Source organism: Dicentrarchus labrax, unplaced genomic scaffold, assembly GCF_905237075.1.
Source record: "Dicentrarchus labrax unplaced genomic scaffold, dlabrax2021, whole genome shotgun sequence".
Classification (NCBI taxonomy): domain Eukaryota; kingdom Metazoa; phylum Chordata; class Actinopteri; family Moronidae; genus Dicentrarchus; species Dicentrarchus labrax.
Window position 1 is genome coordinate 2,779,150 of NW_026136719.1, and position 18,257 is coordinate 2,797,406.

Sequence of the window (18,257 nt, forward strand, 5' to 3'; positions counted from 1 at the left end):
GTTATATTCCTCAACAACCTTTGTTGCAGTACATTTACCTCGGAAGCTGGGAATGACGTCACACCTGAGTTGACGCCGTTCCAGTGCGACGCGTCGGTAGGCTAGCCATTAGCCATTGTTAGCAATAGCAGTTGATAACAATTAATTACGCAGATCTTGGATTTTGAGGTCGCGGTCGGTGATTTTGAGGTTGTTCCTAGTTGGAAATCCGACTTCAGGGGATGTTCCAGTTCAAATGACTTGCATTAGCCAAGGCTAACCTGGCTAGCAATTTAGCGATTAGCTCACCAGCTAGTTCACCAACTCGTCAATTGCGACCAAATATTTGACCAGACGTCTGCAGAAGATGAATCCCGCCACCATCACGACAAACTTGAACACAAAAACATTCTAAAAATCAGAGAATCATCCCTGTATTGATCATCAGTTTCTGTCTCAAAACCTTTATTGAACCAAATATCAGCGGAGGTCACATAAAGCAGCTGAATGCAGTTCAGTACTCTTATATACAAAATATAAAAAGTATAAATCATATGAAATGTAGAAAGTTAATTTGTAGAGAAATGAACTGTGGCTGTTTGGAAGGAAGGAAATCAATCAGAAATGTAATGGCTGATTGGAAACGATCAATATCAATATAAGGTGAGATATAGTTTATGGGACGTCCTCCGTCTTTAATCTCTTGTTCTTTATCGGCAGTCTTTAATTTTTAGCTGCCTTTCTTCATCGTCTCTCGTCTGTCCTTCATCATCATCATCATCATCCCTCCAGCTGTGTCATCCTGTCCGGCAGTGGAGGTGAAGGCTCCTCCTCTTCCTCCTCCTTCACCTGTACCTCCTCAGGTGTCTGAACAGGGGGCGTGGTCAGTCTGTCCTTCTTACTGACTCGTGCATACATTGAATTCCTTTCGCGTTCGCTCAAATCCGCCGCCGCAGAGCGAGCGCTGCGCTCCTCCCCTGGCTCGTCATTGGTCCGCCCTCCTCCGATGTCGTGGTAGATGTGGTCGGAGGCTCGAGGAGTGGAGCCGTTCAGATCTGTGCACAGAGACAGTTTTAGTAACAGAGAGCTGCAGGGATGACGTACTTTTTTCCCCTGGTTGCTTCTACGAACAGCCAATCAGATTGCTGATTATAAAATAAATGATAATCTTCACAAATGAGCTCCACTTTTATGATTTTTGAAGGCGATCTCCAGAAGTAAAGTACATTAGCCTATAAATGAACTACACAGCAGTCACATGACTTCACCACCACTAAACTTTTAACTTGTGATTAAATCTTGAAATTAAAATCTCTTAATCTTCTGTTAACCACAGACTTTATTTCAGGCATCTAACCACAAACTCATTGACGTCAGGAGCAGGAACCGGCGGGGCTAACATGCTTACTCATTTCAGGTTTTTTATTTACCGTTATTTCTTTTTCTTTCTGCCTGTTTTCTTTCTTTCCCTCCTCTGTTTAATCTTGTCTTCTTTTTCCATTCAAATGACGACTCATATCCTTCGCACAAATAAGAGACAGACAGTGGTTGCACGGTGCACAGTACTACCGGTCCTATGTAGTGCTCAACAAGTGGGAGGATCCAATAAAAAGCAGTCAGTCAGTAGAGAGTAGTAGTTAACTGAGTAAAATAATGTTAATAATATGTAGTTAACTGAGTAAAATAATGTTAATAATATGTAGTTAACTGAGTAAAATAATGTTAATAATATGTAGTTAACTGAGTAAAATAATGCTAATCATGTGTTAGCGACCCCCACAGATGATTTTGCTGCTTTAACAGGAACTCAGGCCCCAGTGGCCCCCACACAACTCAAACCCTTTTTATTTTTGTCTTTTTAAATGTTCTTTCTTTCTTTTAAGTCCTCAGTTTCAGAGTTTGTCTTTTGCATGAATATATGTCTAATGTCAAATAACATGAAACATCTGTCAATGTAAATAATCATCAAATTTAATTTTCTGTAATTTACATGGATTTGTTAGTTAATTGAATATTGAACTCAGAAACATTATTCAGTCTCTCCAGGACGTTGTGGCGTTGCGATGACAACGATGAACGCACATTCAACCGATCCCTGTGAATTCTGTATGACCTTGTCACGTCCGATGAATCACTGCAACTTTCCCTCACAAAGCGTTGATTCATACGTCACCAAACTCACTTCCTTGTTTCTAGTTGTGTCGATGCAACGCGAACGTCTCACATTTACCCTCCAACCAGTGCGCAACATGCATCACAATGTTTTAGAAAAGCTGCTGTGAAATCAGACATTTTAGGAAACAACAATCCCTTAAAAAGTCGGTAAAATCAATCATTGACATAGAAATATGTAAAGGGGCATATGAAATGTTTTTTCATTGAACTAAATCTGATCACTGAGTCTGAAATGTGGCCATAACTGATCGGACATTAATTAACGTTTTAAAACATGTTATTCCTAAAATGAATCTAAATGAATGTGTTAAAGCCGCTGCTGTCGGACTGTATCACTTATAGATTCTAATCACACTGATCAATCAGCTCATTAAGTGTTTCATTAGAGGAGCTGAAGCCAGTAGTTTATTTCTGTGTTTGTTATAAAATTAAACTTAAATTCTGATTATTTCCATTATCTGATCAATAATATATATAATAATAATAATAAACAGACGAACACACACCGTGGCTCTGTGGCACCCCCAGGTGGCTCCTCCAGGGAGTGAACGGGACGGGGTTTTCCTTTACAGGATTTGACCCTGCACACACACACACACACACACACACACACACACACACACACACACACACACACACACACACACACACACACAAGAGCAGTGGGAATGGAGCATCATGGGAAATGTAGTAACTCAGTTTCTGGTGTGTTTTGGTGCTATCAGACAGAGAATGAAATATAAAACATAAATCACCTCCAACAGTTTCATATTCACTCTTCGTCTTCACTGCTGCGCTGCCGTTGGTCTGAACATCTGAGGACAAACAAACAAACAAACAAACAAACCCATTTAACCTCAGCAGTTGTGGGAGATAAACTGCTGTTTTCCTCCGTGTTTCTGGTTATTGACAGATTGAATGTAGAAGAAATGATGTGAAACAGACAGATAAAGATAAATATACAAAGAACAACAGTGAAATAGAAGATGAGGACGCATTGTACATTAATGTTGTTTACTGATGTAAATAAACAGAAGAGAAGAGAGGAAACTAATAACCTTGGTGGTTCTGTGGAGCCTCCAAGTGGCTCCTCCAGGGAGTGAAGACGACTGCGTTTCCTTCACACAAACAAACAATAAAGAATAAATAATAATCTTCAGACTTTATCTGACTCCTTTCTTTTGATACTTTGATGTTTTAAAGATTAAAAATAAAATATATATAATTATAGTTGTTATAAATGTATTTTCATTATGTAACAATCTGTATCACAGACATTTAATAAATGATTATTGTGCTTCTTATTACAGAATGTGATATAATGCTGTATTATGTAATAACAAACCATCTGTCTGTTATATTTTTAACAATTAAACTAAATGAAATTTCCTAAATATTTAATTAGACTTATATAAAATGTGAGTAATTACATAATGTGTTGTAAGCTATAAATGAAATAAATGTTTTATAAAAATAACAATAATTATACGTTTTCAGCCTTTTGAGCTTCATATTTTATCCATAACTTTGGTTCTGTTCTTGTCCTCCCTCTGATTGAATCAATAATGACATTCATTTATTATAATCAATGTCTTTTCTTTCTTTCTGTTCACCTTTTTCGTCGTTTTGGATCTCGTTGATTGCCGGGTTCTCTCTCGCTCCCATCACCTCCTCCAGCTTCACCTGTCAGTCGACATTAAAGGTTTTTATTGATTATAATGATCAGAGTCAGAGGACGTCTCAGGGGTCAAAGGTCTCTTACCACCCGGACGAGACTGGAGGGGTTTCTGTCCTCAGGCTCTCGCAACTCAAACGAATGTCTGGAAGACAAACAAACTTTATTTATAAAACCTGAACGACAGAAAGTTTTACATAAATAAATGTGTTCAGTCAAAAGAGGACGATCAAACAGGTTGTTCACATTTTAAACTCAGAGTATCGGATCATAAAATCCCCTTGCCCCGCCTCCCCCGGCCTCCGCTCTGAAACCGCTGCGCTCATTTTCAAATGTGTCCTGATTGAGACGCATCATTCACCAGAGGTTATGCCAGCTGTTGCTAACCCCCGTCCTCAGTATGTTTATATTCCCGCGCAGTGGTTCAGACTTTAGAGGCTGTAGAAGCGTTAACCTCTCCGAGCTGTGATTTTTGGAAACAGTGACCTGTCAGGAGTTGGTTCACAAGCAGTCGGTGGCGCCCAAACGTCCGGTCAGAAAACCAGAAGAAGAAAACGTGAGGACGGAAGGATGAAATCTGACATTTCTGTTGTTTTTATGAATGAATGTTCCATCAGATCTGTGTGCAGCGATGAGGAGGCTGTAACCTTCCTCACATTAATACCTGAAACTAACAGAAACATCAGATTTCCATCATGTTTTCCATCAGTTGACCTTTGACCTCATCTGGCTGTTTACCTCCTTAGACCAATATCGACTCATAAAGAAGAATATAACCAGCTGACCTCCTGCAGTCGGCGCACAGAGCTGTGAGGAAGATGGAGAGGAGGAGGAGGAGGATGAAGAAACTGAAGACTCCTGACGACACTACCCACGACCCGGTGACCTCTGCCCCGACTGCCGCCATGATCTCTGAGAGAGAGACAGACAGAGAGACAGAGAGAGAGACACAGACAGAGAGACAGACAGAGAGAGAGAGAGACAGACATAGAGACAGACAGACAGACAGAGAGAGAGAGAGAGAGAGAGAGAGAGAGAGAGAGACGGACAGAGAGAGAGACAGAGAGAGAGAGAGACAGACAGACAGAGAGAGAACAGGAAGTGAGTCATGTAAAGTTTGAGCTTTATGTGACCTCTGCCTGAGTGTGTAGGCGGAATGTGAGACATTTACTGATGGCGTTGTCGACTCGACCGTGAACAAACAGCTCACCTGAGACCTGGACACACACTGCAGGGAATTATGGGAAAAGTTCATTTTTCAGGTAATTTATTAATCAGAGTTTTTATATTCTAGACAAAGTGTGTGTGTGTGTGTGTGTGTGTGTGTGTGTGTGTGTGTGTGTGTGTGTGTGTGTGTGTGCGTGGTGTGTGTGTGTGTGTGTGTGTGTGTGTGTGTGTGTGTGTGTGTGTGTGTGAGTGCGTGAGTGTGTGTGTGTGTGTGTGTGTGAGTGTGTGTGTGTGTGTGTGTGTGTGTGTGTGTGAGATATTTCTTTGTTTAGTTTGCAGACATGTTGAATAATTTAAAAATGAAAATGTGCTGCAGGTTGTTTGGTTTCAGTTTTAGTCAACACACAGACCGCAGGATATTTAAACAGTTGAGTTACTGAAGACTTATTGATAGAAAAACAGCGACACTGACAGTTTGTAAAACTACATTTACATTTTAGAGCTTTAGATGGAGAGACAAAGAAAGTGTCTAATGTTACATCTGATCATAAACAGGAAGGATATCTTTATCCTGTGGGTCTGGCGTTGCGGTGAAGGTCTGGTGTTGTGGTGTGGGTCTGGCGTGGGTGGGTGGGGTGGTGTTGCGGTGAAGGTCTGGTGTTGTGGTGTGGGTCTGGCGTTGCGGTGTGGGTCTGGTGTGGTGTTGCGGTGAAGGTCTGGTGTTGCGGTGTGGGTCTGGCGTTGCGGTGTGGGTCTGGTGTGGTGGTGTGGGTCTGGTGTGGTGTTGTGGGTCTGGTGTTGCGGTGTGGTGTTGCGGTGTAGGTCTGGCGTTGTGGTGTGGTGTTGCGGTGTGGGTCTGGTGTTACGGGGTGGGTCTGGTGTTGCGGTTTGGGTCTGGTGTTGTGGTGTGGTGTTGCGGTGTGGGTCTGGTGTTGTGGTGTGGGTCTGGTGTTGCGGTGTGGGTCTGGTGTTGCGGTTTGGGTCTGGTGTTGTGGTGTGGTGTTGCGGTGTGGGTCTGGTGTTGTGGTGTGGGTCTGGTGTTGCGGTTTGGGTCTGGTGTTGTGGTGTGGGTCTGGTGTGGTGTTGTGGGTCTGGTGTTGTGGGTCTGGTGTTGTGGGTCTGGTGTGGTGGTGTGGGTCTGGCGTTGTGGTGTGGTGTTGCGGTGTGGGTCTGTTGTGTGGTGTGGTGTTGCGGTGTGGGTCTGGTGTTGTGGTGTGGTGTTGCGGTGTGGGTCTGGTGTTGCGGTGTGGGTCTGGCGTTGCGGTGTGGGTCTGGTGTTGTGGTGTGGTGTTGCGGTGTGGGTCTGGTGTTGCGGTGTGGGTCTGGTGTTGCGGTGTGGGTCTGGTGTTGTGGTGTGGTGTTGCGGTGTGGGTCTGGTGTTGCGGTGTGGGTCTGGTGTTGCGGTGTGGGTCTGGCGTTGCGGTGTGGGTCTGGTGTTGCGGTGTGGGTCTGGTGTTGTGGTGTGGTGTTGCAGTGTGGTGTTGCGGTGTGGGTCTGGTGTTGTGGTGTGGTGTTGCAGTGTGGGGTGTTGCGGTGTGGGTCTGGTGTGTGTGCGGTGTGGTGTTGCGGGTGTGGGTCTGGTGTTGCGGTGTGGGTCTGGTGTTGCGGTGTGGGTCTGGCGTTGCGGTCTGGTGTCGGTTGCTTCGTGGTGTTGGCTGATGGCTGATTTGTAAATGGCGAGCTACAGTAACGATATTCTAAATACGATTGTCAGTTATTTTACAGCGTTCAGTGTTTGTCACTGTTGGCTGATACCCAGGGTGCAGTTCACTGAACGGCCACTGGTGGCGCTGTTAGCTGCAGGTTAATGAACGTCACAACGTCTTTTGAGCTCCTCAGAAGCCAAAAAAACCCATAAAACAACAACAACGTGCGCGAAGGCTTTTTGGGTCTCGAGAAATACACAAACCACTCACTAGTTTTGTGATGTCACTTCCTGTTGAGGTCCAGCTCAGCGAGGATGAAGCAGCAGCAGTTTGATCATCCTGACGGACTCCTGTCGAACAGACAATGGAAATTATATTTACTTATTAAAGTTTTATTTTAATGTTAGTTTAACAAACAGCAGCTGGTTAGCTTAGCTTAGCATAAAGACTGGCTAGCCTGCCAGCAGCTCTAAAGCTCCCTGATTAATTATGTCCCAAAGTATTTCTCTGATCATTGGTCGAGGGCTTTTGTTACCTTTTACCAAACCAGCTGTTTCCCCTGTTCTGATCTTTATGCTAAGCTAAGCTAAGCTAAGCTAACCAGCTTCTCAATGTAGCTTCATATTTACGATACAAAAGTGGAATGAAACGACTAAAGAGAATCTAAAGAGCAACGTTTTGTTCCAATAAATTCCATCGATTACGTTGTAAACGTTTAAAAATAAACATTTATAAACCATAATCAATAAATATATCAACATGTTCGTTACACAAATCCTGATTTTCATGTCAACATGCTTCTTAATATTTGAGAGAAAGAAACATAATGTGCTGATGAAGACCATGAGATGCAGCTGAAAGCTCCGACAGAGCTACAGGTGGACGTTACGATTAGCATTCTGTTGCTAACATGCTAACCATATGCTGTGAGTGTCTGCCATCACACACAGGAAATACTACAAATACAAATATAAACAAGCTTGTTACTTTAGTTTGAATGCATTTGTAGGGAATCATTAATTATTGATTATTGATTATTATTATTTTAGCATCACTGCACACTTTCCCAGTGAAAATCACACAGACAGACGTAAACAGACCAGAGAGGAAGTTAACTCTGCACACAAACAGCCAGTACAGAGAACTTTAGACTTTTCCTTTAAGAAAGTATCTTATATTGTTCTTCAGTAAACAATGTGTCCTTGTGCAACCTCTGTACGCTGTTATATTACCTTAAAGTATAACCTCACACACACATATTAAGATCATACATATTCAGTACATATAACAGTTTTATACAGATATCGTTAATATTATAGACCCTTTCTGTACTTTATGTTATTCTTTGTCTTATATAAATTGATATTATGTAACATAAATAACGAGTCTCTACTTTTATTACTCTTCTATAATTGTATTACTTAAACACAATAAATAACTGCAGCCAGCAGTTTCAGTTTGTATCTAACAGAATAAAATATCCCCGTTGTTGTTGGTTATGAACTATAAATGAACCAATAATGAAGCAGTAAGAGCAGAAAGGAGAAAGGAGCCTACCTGCGTCCGTGGTGTCGCTCTGAGTTCAGATACTGTAAAGTTCTTCCTGCTGGAAGTTTACTGATTGACACTGAACAAACACTGAGACACTGTGCTGTTAGAGCGGCTTAAAGACACACACACACACACACACACACACACACACACACACACACACACACACACACACACACACACACACACACACTGTTCACACACTGTACACACACACACACACACACACACACACACACAACACACACACTGTTCACACACACTGTATATATACACACACACACACACACACACTGTTCACACGCACACACTGTTCACACACACTGTTAACACTACACACACACACACACTGTATACACACACACACACACACACACACACACTGTATTTTATGTTGAATTTACATGTTTTATCTTTAACTGTAAATAATAAAGAAAAAGAGATTAAAATTAGTTTACAAATCCATAATTGTTTCACAGACATTTACCGTTTATTTTACAGATTAAACAGTTAAATTCAAGTTTAATACTGTAAAAAGTATAAGTTGTGTAACTTTAATGTATTAGTGAGTTAACTGACAGATATGTTGTATAATGATGGAAATGTTGTGTATCAGTGTATAAGCATTGGTAAACTGTCCAAATACAGTTGTTATCAGTGTAAACAGCAATAATTACTGTAATCTCACAGATAATGACTTTTATTACACTTCTATAACTTTTAACATTCACATTAAAATAATAACAATCCAATAATAACAGCACTCTGCTGTAAATGTAAGTCTGATTATTGTATTATAGCAGAGTTCACCTGGATTTATAGATCATTGGTTGACACTGTAAATATCTTTAATTAAACATTAAAAATATAGTTTATAGATAATTATATCTGTTTAATTGTATTAGTTATTGTTTTCATGTTATCTCTACCAGCTCCAGCTCTGGTTGCATTGATCTCTGTTGTTTTATTGCTCAGATTCTTCGGTCATTAAAGAACTTTGAGCTGCACTAAGTTTGATAAAGCTGCCCCCCCCTTTCCTCTAGCGCCCCCCTCAGGACAAACAGTTTACACTCTGATACTGTATTGTGGCTGTAACCTAATCAATATGGCGGCTGTCTGTTGTATGACACAATAATATCGGACACGTTTCTCCTTGTTTTTTGACTCTTTCTCTAGAAATGAAGGTGCAGAATGTGGCAGCGGTTTACGGCCCTGCATTGAGCCCACTCTGCCAGGACTAATAATAAAACACACAAAGGGAGTGTGTTTTGTTTTTATGGCCGTTCCTTCGACCACAGGCAGCTGCAACCGATAAGCTCATTAAAGCCCAGATCAAACTGAAACTGGAACATTATCAGCGGCTCCACCCAAACACTGCAACCGACACTTAATGCTTGACTGGCAGAGCGAGGCCTGCAGAGAGCTGGGAGAGAGAGATAACAACTACAACAACAACTACTAGAACAACAACTACAACGCAGTTTAAATAAGTTTAATTCAGTTTTATGTGCAGATGTTGTGTTTGTACTCGCAGCTGTTAAAGATAGAACCTGTAGCATTCCCTCATTAAACAAAAATACACACATTATCTGTAGAATCATTATAGTTTGTTCAAACATCAGCTTCATTTTAATGTCTGTGTGTCTGTCTGTGTGTCTGTCTGTCTGTCTGTTGCAGAAACCAGTAAATCCAGTGGATCAGAGCAGGAACACAATGATGATGATGATGATGATGATGATGATGATGAGGAGGAGGAGGAGAAGGAGCCGAAAGTTACAGACACATTAATGAAAAGTTAAGTTTGTCTACAGAAATGTCTCCCTTCTTCTTCTTCTTCTTCGTTTCTTCTTCTTCTATGTTTGCTCTTTGAGCAGCTGAGCTCGAGCCCGCCTCCTCATGGCGAGCGCCGTCATCGTGCAGCAGAGCGTCAGGCAGGGGAAGGAGGCGCAGGCCAGCAGGAGGCGCTCCTCTCCGAACTCCCTGACCAGCGCCGGCCGCCTCCACAGGAAGTCCTGGAACAGCGCCTCCTGCTGGGCGAGCGTGCAGAAGGACAGCAGGACGTGGAAGAGCTGGTGGGCGTGGCCAAAGAGGTCGAAGCTGCCCGGGGAGAAGCGCTCAGGTATGGGACAGGAGAAGAAGAAAGCTGACAGCAGAAACAGCACCACCTGGTGGAGAGGTGATGGAAGAGCTATTATTGAGTAAAGTAAGAGACACAGCTAATGATTGATGTATTAATTAGTTAGTGATGGGACTATAAATATATCTTTTAGCCATCTTCAAAATGTGGTTGTCTTTTCAACATTGATTAGCTTAGCACAAGTAGTGATTGATTATTTCTTGAATATTGATCAGAGATTAGTTTTCTTATATATTCTCTGTCTGTATTATGTATTTTTTATGTTAATAAAATCGATGAGACCTGCAGGAAGTGCAGCGGCAGTGCGGAGTTGCTGGTCCAGCTGCAGGTGGACAGACGGTGGGCGATGGGGCTGATGTCCAGCAGGTAGGCCACGCCCATCGGCACCACCTGGCAGAGCTTCCTGTGCAGCGGGTACGGCCGCCGGAAACAAAGCTTGGCGTAACAGCAGGCGGCGCAGGAGAACCAGGCAAGGAGGGCGGCGGCCGGGAGGAAGATCTGCCAGAAACAACATCATCAGCGTATCTGAACGCATCGTTCGCTCAGGACAGACGTAACACGCAACAACAGACCTGTCCCAGCATGCTTTGTGTCCAGGCGGCGTCGGAGCTGTACAGGCACAGAGCCAGAGCGCAGCCGTACTGGTAGACGGCCACGCCCACGTAGTCCAGGAAGAACAGCGAGTAATGCGCCTCCTCCGAGTGGGACTGCAGCAGGTGGGCCGCAGCACTGCAACATGCAGCTGAGGTCAGTTAGTTAACTGCATCAATCAATATCTGATCAATAATAATAATATATATATTATATACACAGTATATAATACACTGGGTGCTGTCAGAGGCTGATCTGATGGCTCACCTGCAGCTCAGGTATGTGACAGCAGAGACAACGTAGAGGACCAGAGGCAGCGAGGAGACGTCCACAGAAAACCCCTGACCCTCAGGACCCTGCAGCCGAACACCCAGAATGCCCTGTGGAGGTCAAAGGTCAGACAACGGCAGGTCAGACACAAAGCTTTCAGACACCAGGCGATGAAATGGGACTGTCAGAGTCCAGTACCCCTCCCTGCAGGACAGTGAACGCCAGGAACCTCGTCACCACGCAGACGGCGGCCAGCAGGTGGCTCCATACGTTCAGGGTCTCGTTGTGGATCTGGAAGAGGCTGAGGACGTACGAGCGCCACGAGAGGCCCACGGGCCGGTACCCAGACAGGATGAACCGCTCCCGAAACAACGGGGGGACGTCCACGTCTCGGACGGTGGGGGGGAGGGAGGGGAGGACGCGGGCCAGCAGAGGGAGGAAGGTGAGGCACAGCGAGGGAGTGGCAAACGACACCCGAGGCATGATGGGAGAAGATCCTGAGTTGGGCTCGTCGTTCTGTACAGAGCTGGAACCATTAAAAGAATTCTTACAATCAGGTGGTCAGACAGGTAGGTTGTGTTAGACAGGTTGGCAGGGGGTTAGACAGGTGATGGGGAGGTTGTCTTCCTCTCCTTAGCAACAGCAGCTGAGGCTCATGGGTATTGTAGTATTTAGAAACTGATTCGTTCAGAAAGTTAAAAGAATTAAAATTTCAGGTCAGATACTGAGCTCACAGTCTGATTACATCATCACAGGGGACTCCTGCGTTTCTATGGCGACCATTAAAATAACAATCAGTGTTTCTCAGTAATTAAAATGATGCATCGGCCAGTTTTCCCGCTCTTTCCACAAATGTACGGAAGCTCTAAACGGTCGTGAATTCAGACATATTGCAAATAATGCACAATGGACTTACCAAAATAAAAGCACCATTTACACAATCTGGAGACACTGTGAGCAGCAAAGCTTCAGTCAACACATTCAGGACTCTACGTATAGATCCATCCAGGGGTCCACGTACCGATCACCTCAAACTGATCGGTAAATCGTTACTCCACTGTTATATTCCATGTCTGACAGCAGAGGGTCCTCAGTGTCTGACGAGCACTGAATGAGCCAACCGCCTGCAAACTGCTAATTACATTTATTAATCAGAGCATTCAATAATCACTCACTAATCAGCAGGGAGAGGCTCTCGGGAACAGACAGACAGACAGACAGACAGACAGAAAACAGTCTGTTGTTTTCTCAAGATAACGTGATAAATTAACTCGTTATCTGGAGATAACAAAGTAACGAACTCGTGATCTCGAGAGAACGCAAAAATGTCTGAATCAGGGAGCGGTTAGAGCCTCCGTACAAACGGCCCTTTGAGAGGTTTAGAAATAATCTCCTGAAGGAAAACACAAAGAAAAGAAAGAAAAACTGTAAAATCCCAACAGACAGTAAGAGGGTCAAAGGTCACAGTGGCCAAACAAACCTACCTGAGTTGTGTGGACGTCACTGCAGACACACTGCAGACAGACTGCAGGACACACTGCTGACAGACTGCAGGACACACTGCAGACAGACTGCAGGACACACTGCTGGCAGACTGCAGGACACACTGCTGGCAGACGCTGACCTGTTCACTGTTCGGTGCCGCAGACCGGACACACACACACACACACACACACACACACACACTCCACAATGTGTTCTTGTTTTCAGTTAATTCGTGCTGATTTCAGTCTCAATGGGGATTTCAGACATCATGAGACTCTGCTGACACACACACACACACACACACACACACACACACACACACACACACACACACCTCGCTGCTGTTTCATTCATTCTACTAATCAATTTCATTTGTATAGCGCCAATTCATAACAGAAGTTATCTCAGGACACTTTTCAAATAGAGCAGGTCTAGACCGAACTCTTTAACATTAATTACAGAGACCCAACAGTACCACCATGAGCAAGACCTTGGAGACAACTCTTGAATGTGGTGAGGGTGTCTGCCTCCCGAACCACAACTGGAAGCTGGTTCCACAGGAGAGGAGCTTGGTAACTGAAGGCTCTGGCTCCTGTTCTACTTTTTAGAGACTATAGGAACCACAAGTAGCCCAGCATTCAGAGAACGTAGTGTTCTAGAGGGGTAATAGGGTACTATGAGCTCTTTAAGATATGAAGGGGCCTGACCATGAAGAGCTTTATAGGTGAGGAGGAGGATTTTAAATTCTATTCTACATTTTACAGGGAGCCAGTGCAGAGAAGCTAGTACAGGAGAGATGTGATCTCTTTTTCTAGTTCCTGTCAGTACTCGTGCTGCAGCGTTCTGAATTAATTGGAGTGTTTTAATGGACTTATTGTGGCAACCTGATAATAAAGAGTTGCAGTAATCCAGCCTTGAAGTAACAAATGCATGGATTAGTTTTTCTGCATCTGTCTGTGATAGTATGTGTCTAATTTTTGTAATATTACGTAAATGAAAGAAGGCAGTCCTAGAGGTCTGCTTTATGTGGGAGTTAAATGACAAATCCTGATCAAAGATAACTCCAAGATTCCTGACAGTGGTGCTAGAGGCCAAGTTAATGCCATCTAGAGTAACTATATCTTTAGACAGTGAGTCTCTAAGGTTTTTGGGGCCAAGAACAAGAATTTAGTTCTTTTCTGAGTTTAACATCAGAAAATTGCAGGTCATCCAGGAATTTATGTCCGTAAGACATGTTTGTAATTTAGATAATTGATTAATGTCATCGGGCTTGATTGATAGATATAACTGCGTATCATCTGCATAACAATGAAAGTTAATGGAGTGATTCCTAATAATGTTGCCTAAAAGGAGCATATATGAAGTAAATAGTATTGGTCCAAGTAAAGAACCTTGTGGAACTCCATGACTAACTGTAGTATTTATGGTAGATTCATCGTTAACATGTCCACACTGCGAACGATCTAATAAATATGACTTAAACCAGCTTAGTGCGGTTCCTTTAATGCCAATTTGATGCTCAAGTCTCTGTAAAAGAATATTATGGTCAATGGTGTCAAATGCAGCACTAAGATCTAATAATACAAGTACAGAGACAAGTCCATTGTCAGAAGCAGTCAGAAGGTCATTATTAACTTTAACCAGAGCTGTCTCTGTGCTATGATGAACTCTAAATCCTGACTGAAAATCCTCAAATAAACTATTGTTATGTAGAAAGTCACACAACTCTTTGGCGACTACTTTCTCCAGAATCTTAGAGAGGAAGGGGAGGTTAGAGATCGGTCTATAGTTGGTTAAAACCCCTGGGTCAAGAGTGGACTTTTTAAGAAGGGGTTTAATTACAGCTACTTTAAAGGACTGTGGTACATATCCTGATAATAAAGAAAGATTAATCCTATCCAGTAAAGAAGTGCCAATTAAGGGAACAACTTCTTTAAGCAGCCTAGTTGGGATCAGGTCTAATAGACAGGTTGATGGCTTTGATGAAGAAATGATTGAAGTTAACTGATGAAGATCGATAGCAGAAAAACAGTCTAAATATATATCTAAGTTTACATTGGTAGAAGTCCCTGAACTTGGAGAGCTACTGATAACTGTTGATGGCAGTTGGTGATTAATTTTCTCTCTAATAGGAATAATTTTATTATTGAAGAAGCTCATGAAGTCATTGCTACTTAAGTTTATGGGGATATGTGGCTCAATAGAGCTGTGACTCTCTGTCAGCCTGGCTACAGTGCTGAAGAGGAACCTAGGGTTATTCTTATTTTCTTCTATTAGTGCTGAGTAATAGGCTCCTCTGGCATTACGGAGGGCCTTTCTATAAGTTTTAAGATTATCTTGCCAAATTGAGCGATATTCTGATAATCTGGAAGAGCGCCATTTCCTTTCAGATTTCCTAGCTATTTGTTTTAACTGGCGGGTTTGGTGGTTATACCAAGGTGCTAGTCTCCTATGTTTTAATAATTTCCTTTTTATAGGAGCGATAGAGTCTAATGTTGATCGTAGTGAGCCTGTAGCACTATCGACAAGATTATCAATTTCAGAGGGACTAAAGTCGTTATAGGACTCTGTTAAATTCAGACATGGCATTGAATTAAACACTGAAGGAATCTCCTCCTAAATTTAGCTACAGCACTGTCAGATAGACATCTGCTGTAGGAAGTTTTGCCTAATGGCTTATAATCTAATAGTATGAAATCAAAAGTTATTAAATAATGGTCAGATAGGAAAGGATTATGTGGGAAGACTATTAAATGTTCAATATCAATGCCATATGATAGAACAAGGTCAAGAGTATGATTAAAACAATGAGTTGGTTTACTTACACTCTGACAGAACACTCTCATCTTTAGTATGGTTTGCCATGATACTAAAATAGTTCCAATTGTATAAAATTCCTTACCCTAACCCAGAGAAATGTGCTCAGTGTATTTAAAAAGTAAAGTAAAGCAGAAAATGTGTTTAGAGTTTTGGAGACTTGAGAAGAGGTTTTGCTCTCTGTGTGTCACTTTAAATTATTGTGCTGTGTCATTTTTCTGTGTTAGCAACTGGACAAAACTGTAAAGATCCTCAGACATTTAAGGATTGTAAAAATAGTCTGCTTGGAAAAAGTATAATTTATAATAATAATACATATATATAATAATAGCATAAGTATAATTACCACTTTAAAATCCTTAAAGCTTTAAATTATTTTAACATTCAGGAGATGTCCTAAAATGGCCACCGTACAGAGGACAGACAAAGTCCACCAGTTTAAACAGTCTATTTTAATACCTTCTATTAATACAAATAATGTCTCTTTACTTTAAGTTTTAATTTAAACACAAATAGTCCATACAGCACACAGATTACAGATTACAGATTACAGACTGAATTCCAGATTTTAGTTCTGGTTCTGGTGGTTCTGGTTCTGGAGGTTCAGGTCAATGCGGCTCAGACTCGGGTTTTGGCCCAGACACAGGTACAGCCGACAGCCACCGAGACGTACGACGCGGTGTAGCAGCGCCCCCGTTCCTGCCGGTTCAGGACCAGGACGTTCTGGTAGATGGGGACCGAGTTCAGGTTGTGTCCGTCTGTCTGTCCGGGGTTGGGACTGGAACAGAAGCTGCTGCTGCACTCTGCCTCCCAGAGGGTGGACGGGATCCGGTCCTTCACCGTGGTCGACCTGAACAGACGACAGCAGCAGAGTCAAAAATAAGACGATAAAAGTGAGAGGAACATGGCCGCCGTCCCCACTGTTGGTAAATAACTGGTGAGATTAAAAAAAAAAAAAAGATTATAAAGAAATAAAAAAGTTAATTTGTTGATTTTATTTATTTAAGTGTTCATATTGTTTCATTTTTTGAATATCTGAGATTTGTCAATAGTGGTTTTGGTCTAAGATGCTAGTGCGATATCTAGAGGCAGTGAATTTCTTATTTAATTTATATATATCACATTTAAAGGTCCATTCATTCATTCATTCATTCATTCACTCATTCATTCACTCACTCATTCACTCACTCACTCACTCACTCACTCACTCCTCCTGGACTTCCTGTCTCTGAGTTGTCAGACTGACCTCCAGCTCCACGCTGACAGAGATCTGCTGTGGATGTTCCCGTTTCCTTCAGACGACGAGGAGAGGTCCGAGGTGAACGCCAGCAGGGAGTCACAAACAGGAGGCGGTTTAACCTTGGAGGAGGAGACGACCCACAATGCACTGCAAAATACCTGAGGAGAGGGGATATTAAACTTTAACTTTTATTCTACTTTATACAGAGGTAAATATTGTACTTTGTTGTTACTACTGCAGATTTAAACCAGTTTGAACCAGTGTCCAGGCGTTTTCCATGCTCATTAATACATTTTGTTTAAAATTAGCGATGAGTGTGAGAGCTTTGTCAAGTTTTCAGGTTTACTCTCATTTTCTTTTAGGTTTGGTGGATTTTCTCCTCTTATAAAGGGCTCGTCCTTTAACAGACGACAACTGGAAACAGAGGTTAAAACGAGAGAAAACTGAATCTCAGACACAGAGCCAGTTTGTTTCTCTGTGTGAGCGAGCAGAACTTAATCCTCTCCGATAAGTATTTGCAATTTATGCTGCGAGGCCTTTTCAGTCAGCATTGCGTATACCCACTTCTAAACCCCCCCCGATGCGCACCATTCAGTAGTATCTGCGAGCCAAATTACCCATTTTTTCCCTAGGATGGTGAAGCCATGACCCACGCTACTCTGCCTCTAATTGGCTAGTACTCGCTGCCTTTACTGATTAGATTGGTGAACTTTAGGCATGACGACAAATGAGCCAATTGGAGGCAGAGAAGGGCGGGTCATGCCGAGGTAAATATTGCTAAAGACAAATTTACTTTTCCAAGTTTACTTTAAATGATTTGCCTTTAGGATTTGTAATGAACCGGTAAGATGAAGCGAGCTATCCAAACAAACATTTCATTTGACAATTTCAAACGTCCTCGCGAATCAACATCAGCCAGCAGCTCAGCTAATGTTAGTGATGCTACACCGGCACAGTTAAGACCAACGTCGGCGCCCGCTCTGCCCCCCACCCCCGTCGGAGAGGATGCTGTCAGTGAAGGAGATGCTACCTCTCCGCCCACAGCCAAAGATGCGGGTACAACTTCGGATGAAGACATTTTTTTAATCTAAGGTGAAATATGAACGAGGATGCATTGTCAAATTCAGATCTGAAGTATTTTATTTAAATAAATGTTCAAAAAATAACTGAAACACCATGTTTGCCTCATCTATATTTTACATTCATGCAGGCTGCCTGTGTGACCAGTAATACCTATATATCTAATATAAATATAATATATAATATAATATCTATCTATCTATCTATACCTACAAACTGCTCCTGATCAAGTCATGTTAATTTTATAATAGTGGCACACTCTGGCCCACGCTATCTGTTGCAAATCAGCTGTTCAAAGACAGTTTACAAAAGAAACTACTGAATAGGTGTCCTTCCAGGAATAAGGAATAGTTCACTCAAAATGCATAGTTGTCTCTCACTAGTCTGTGGGCCAGTATTGGTTTAGTAATTTCATAATCCTTCCTCCCTGAGATCAAGCAGCAG

The 18,257-nt window shown here is 42.4% G+C and overlaps 3 protein-coding genes and 1 long non-coding RNA gene across 9 annotated transcripts; 1 reads left to right on the forward strand and 3 right to left on the reverse strand.

Annotated features, from left to right (window-relative positions):
* Window positions 1-427: 427 nt before the first annotated feature.
* si:ch73-204p21.2 (uncharacterized) lies at window positions 428-8,341 on the reverse strand. The gene is made up of 9 exons (XM_051378816.1): window positions 8,200-8,341; window positions 6,913-6,992; window positions 4,615-4,741; window positions 3,917-3,974; window positions 3,768-3,837; window positions 3,213-3,272; window positions 2,910-2,969; window positions 2,661-2,735; window positions 428-1,034 (listed from the first exon to the last, which is right to left on the reverse strand). The coding sequence occupies exons 3-9, from the start codon at window positions 4,734-4,736 to the stop codon at window positions 760-762; spliced, it is 720 nt and encodes a 239-aa protein (XP_051234776.1). The 5' UTR covers window positions 4,737-4,741; window positions 6,913-6,992; window positions 8,200-8,341; the 3' UTR covers window positions 428-759.
* LOC127351429 (uncharacterized) lies at window positions 4,748-9,411 on the reverse strand. Its single transcript, XM_051378958.1, has 3 exons — window positions 9,339-9,411; window positions 5,649-6,573; window positions 4,748-5,592 (listed from the first exon to the last, which is right to left on the reverse strand). The coding sequence occupies exons 1-3, from the start codon at window positions 9,409-9,411 to the stop codon at window positions 5,532-5,534; spliced, it is 1,059 nt and encodes a 352-aa protein (XP_051234918.1). The 3' UTR covers window positions 4,748-5,531.
* LOC127351355 (membrane progestin receptor beta-like) lies at window positions 8,878-12,226 on the reverse strand. The gene is made up of 6 exons (XM_051378831.1): window positions 12,108-12,226; window positions 11,390-11,717; window positions 11,189-11,301; window positions 10,903-11,059; window positions 10,613-10,828; window positions 8,878-10,358 (listed from the first exon to the last, which is right to left on the reverse strand). The coding sequence occupies exons 1-6, from the start codon at window positions 12,122-12,124 to the stop codon at window positions 10,047-10,049; spliced, it is 1,143 nt and encodes a 380-aa protein (XP_051234791.1). The 5' UTR covers window positions 12,125-12,226; the 3' UTR covers window positions 8,878-10,046.
* Window positions 10,244-17,905, forward strand: LOC127351358 (uncharacterized). 6 transcript variants are annotated; one of them, XR_007880872.1, is made up of 5 exons: window positions 10,244-10,396; window positions 10,619-11,077; window positions 11,195-16,430; window positions 16,734-16,941; window positions 17,096-17,905. It is a non-coding gene; the product is annotated as an uncharacterized LOC127351358 (long non-coding RNA). The 6 variants fall into 6 exon arrangements; XR_007880870.1 differs by having other exon boundaries at window positions 10,244-10,369; XR_007880871.1 differs by having other exon boundaries at window positions 10,244-11,077; window positions 11,169-16,430.
* The last annotated feature ends 352 nt before the right edge of the window (window positions 17,906-18,257 follow it).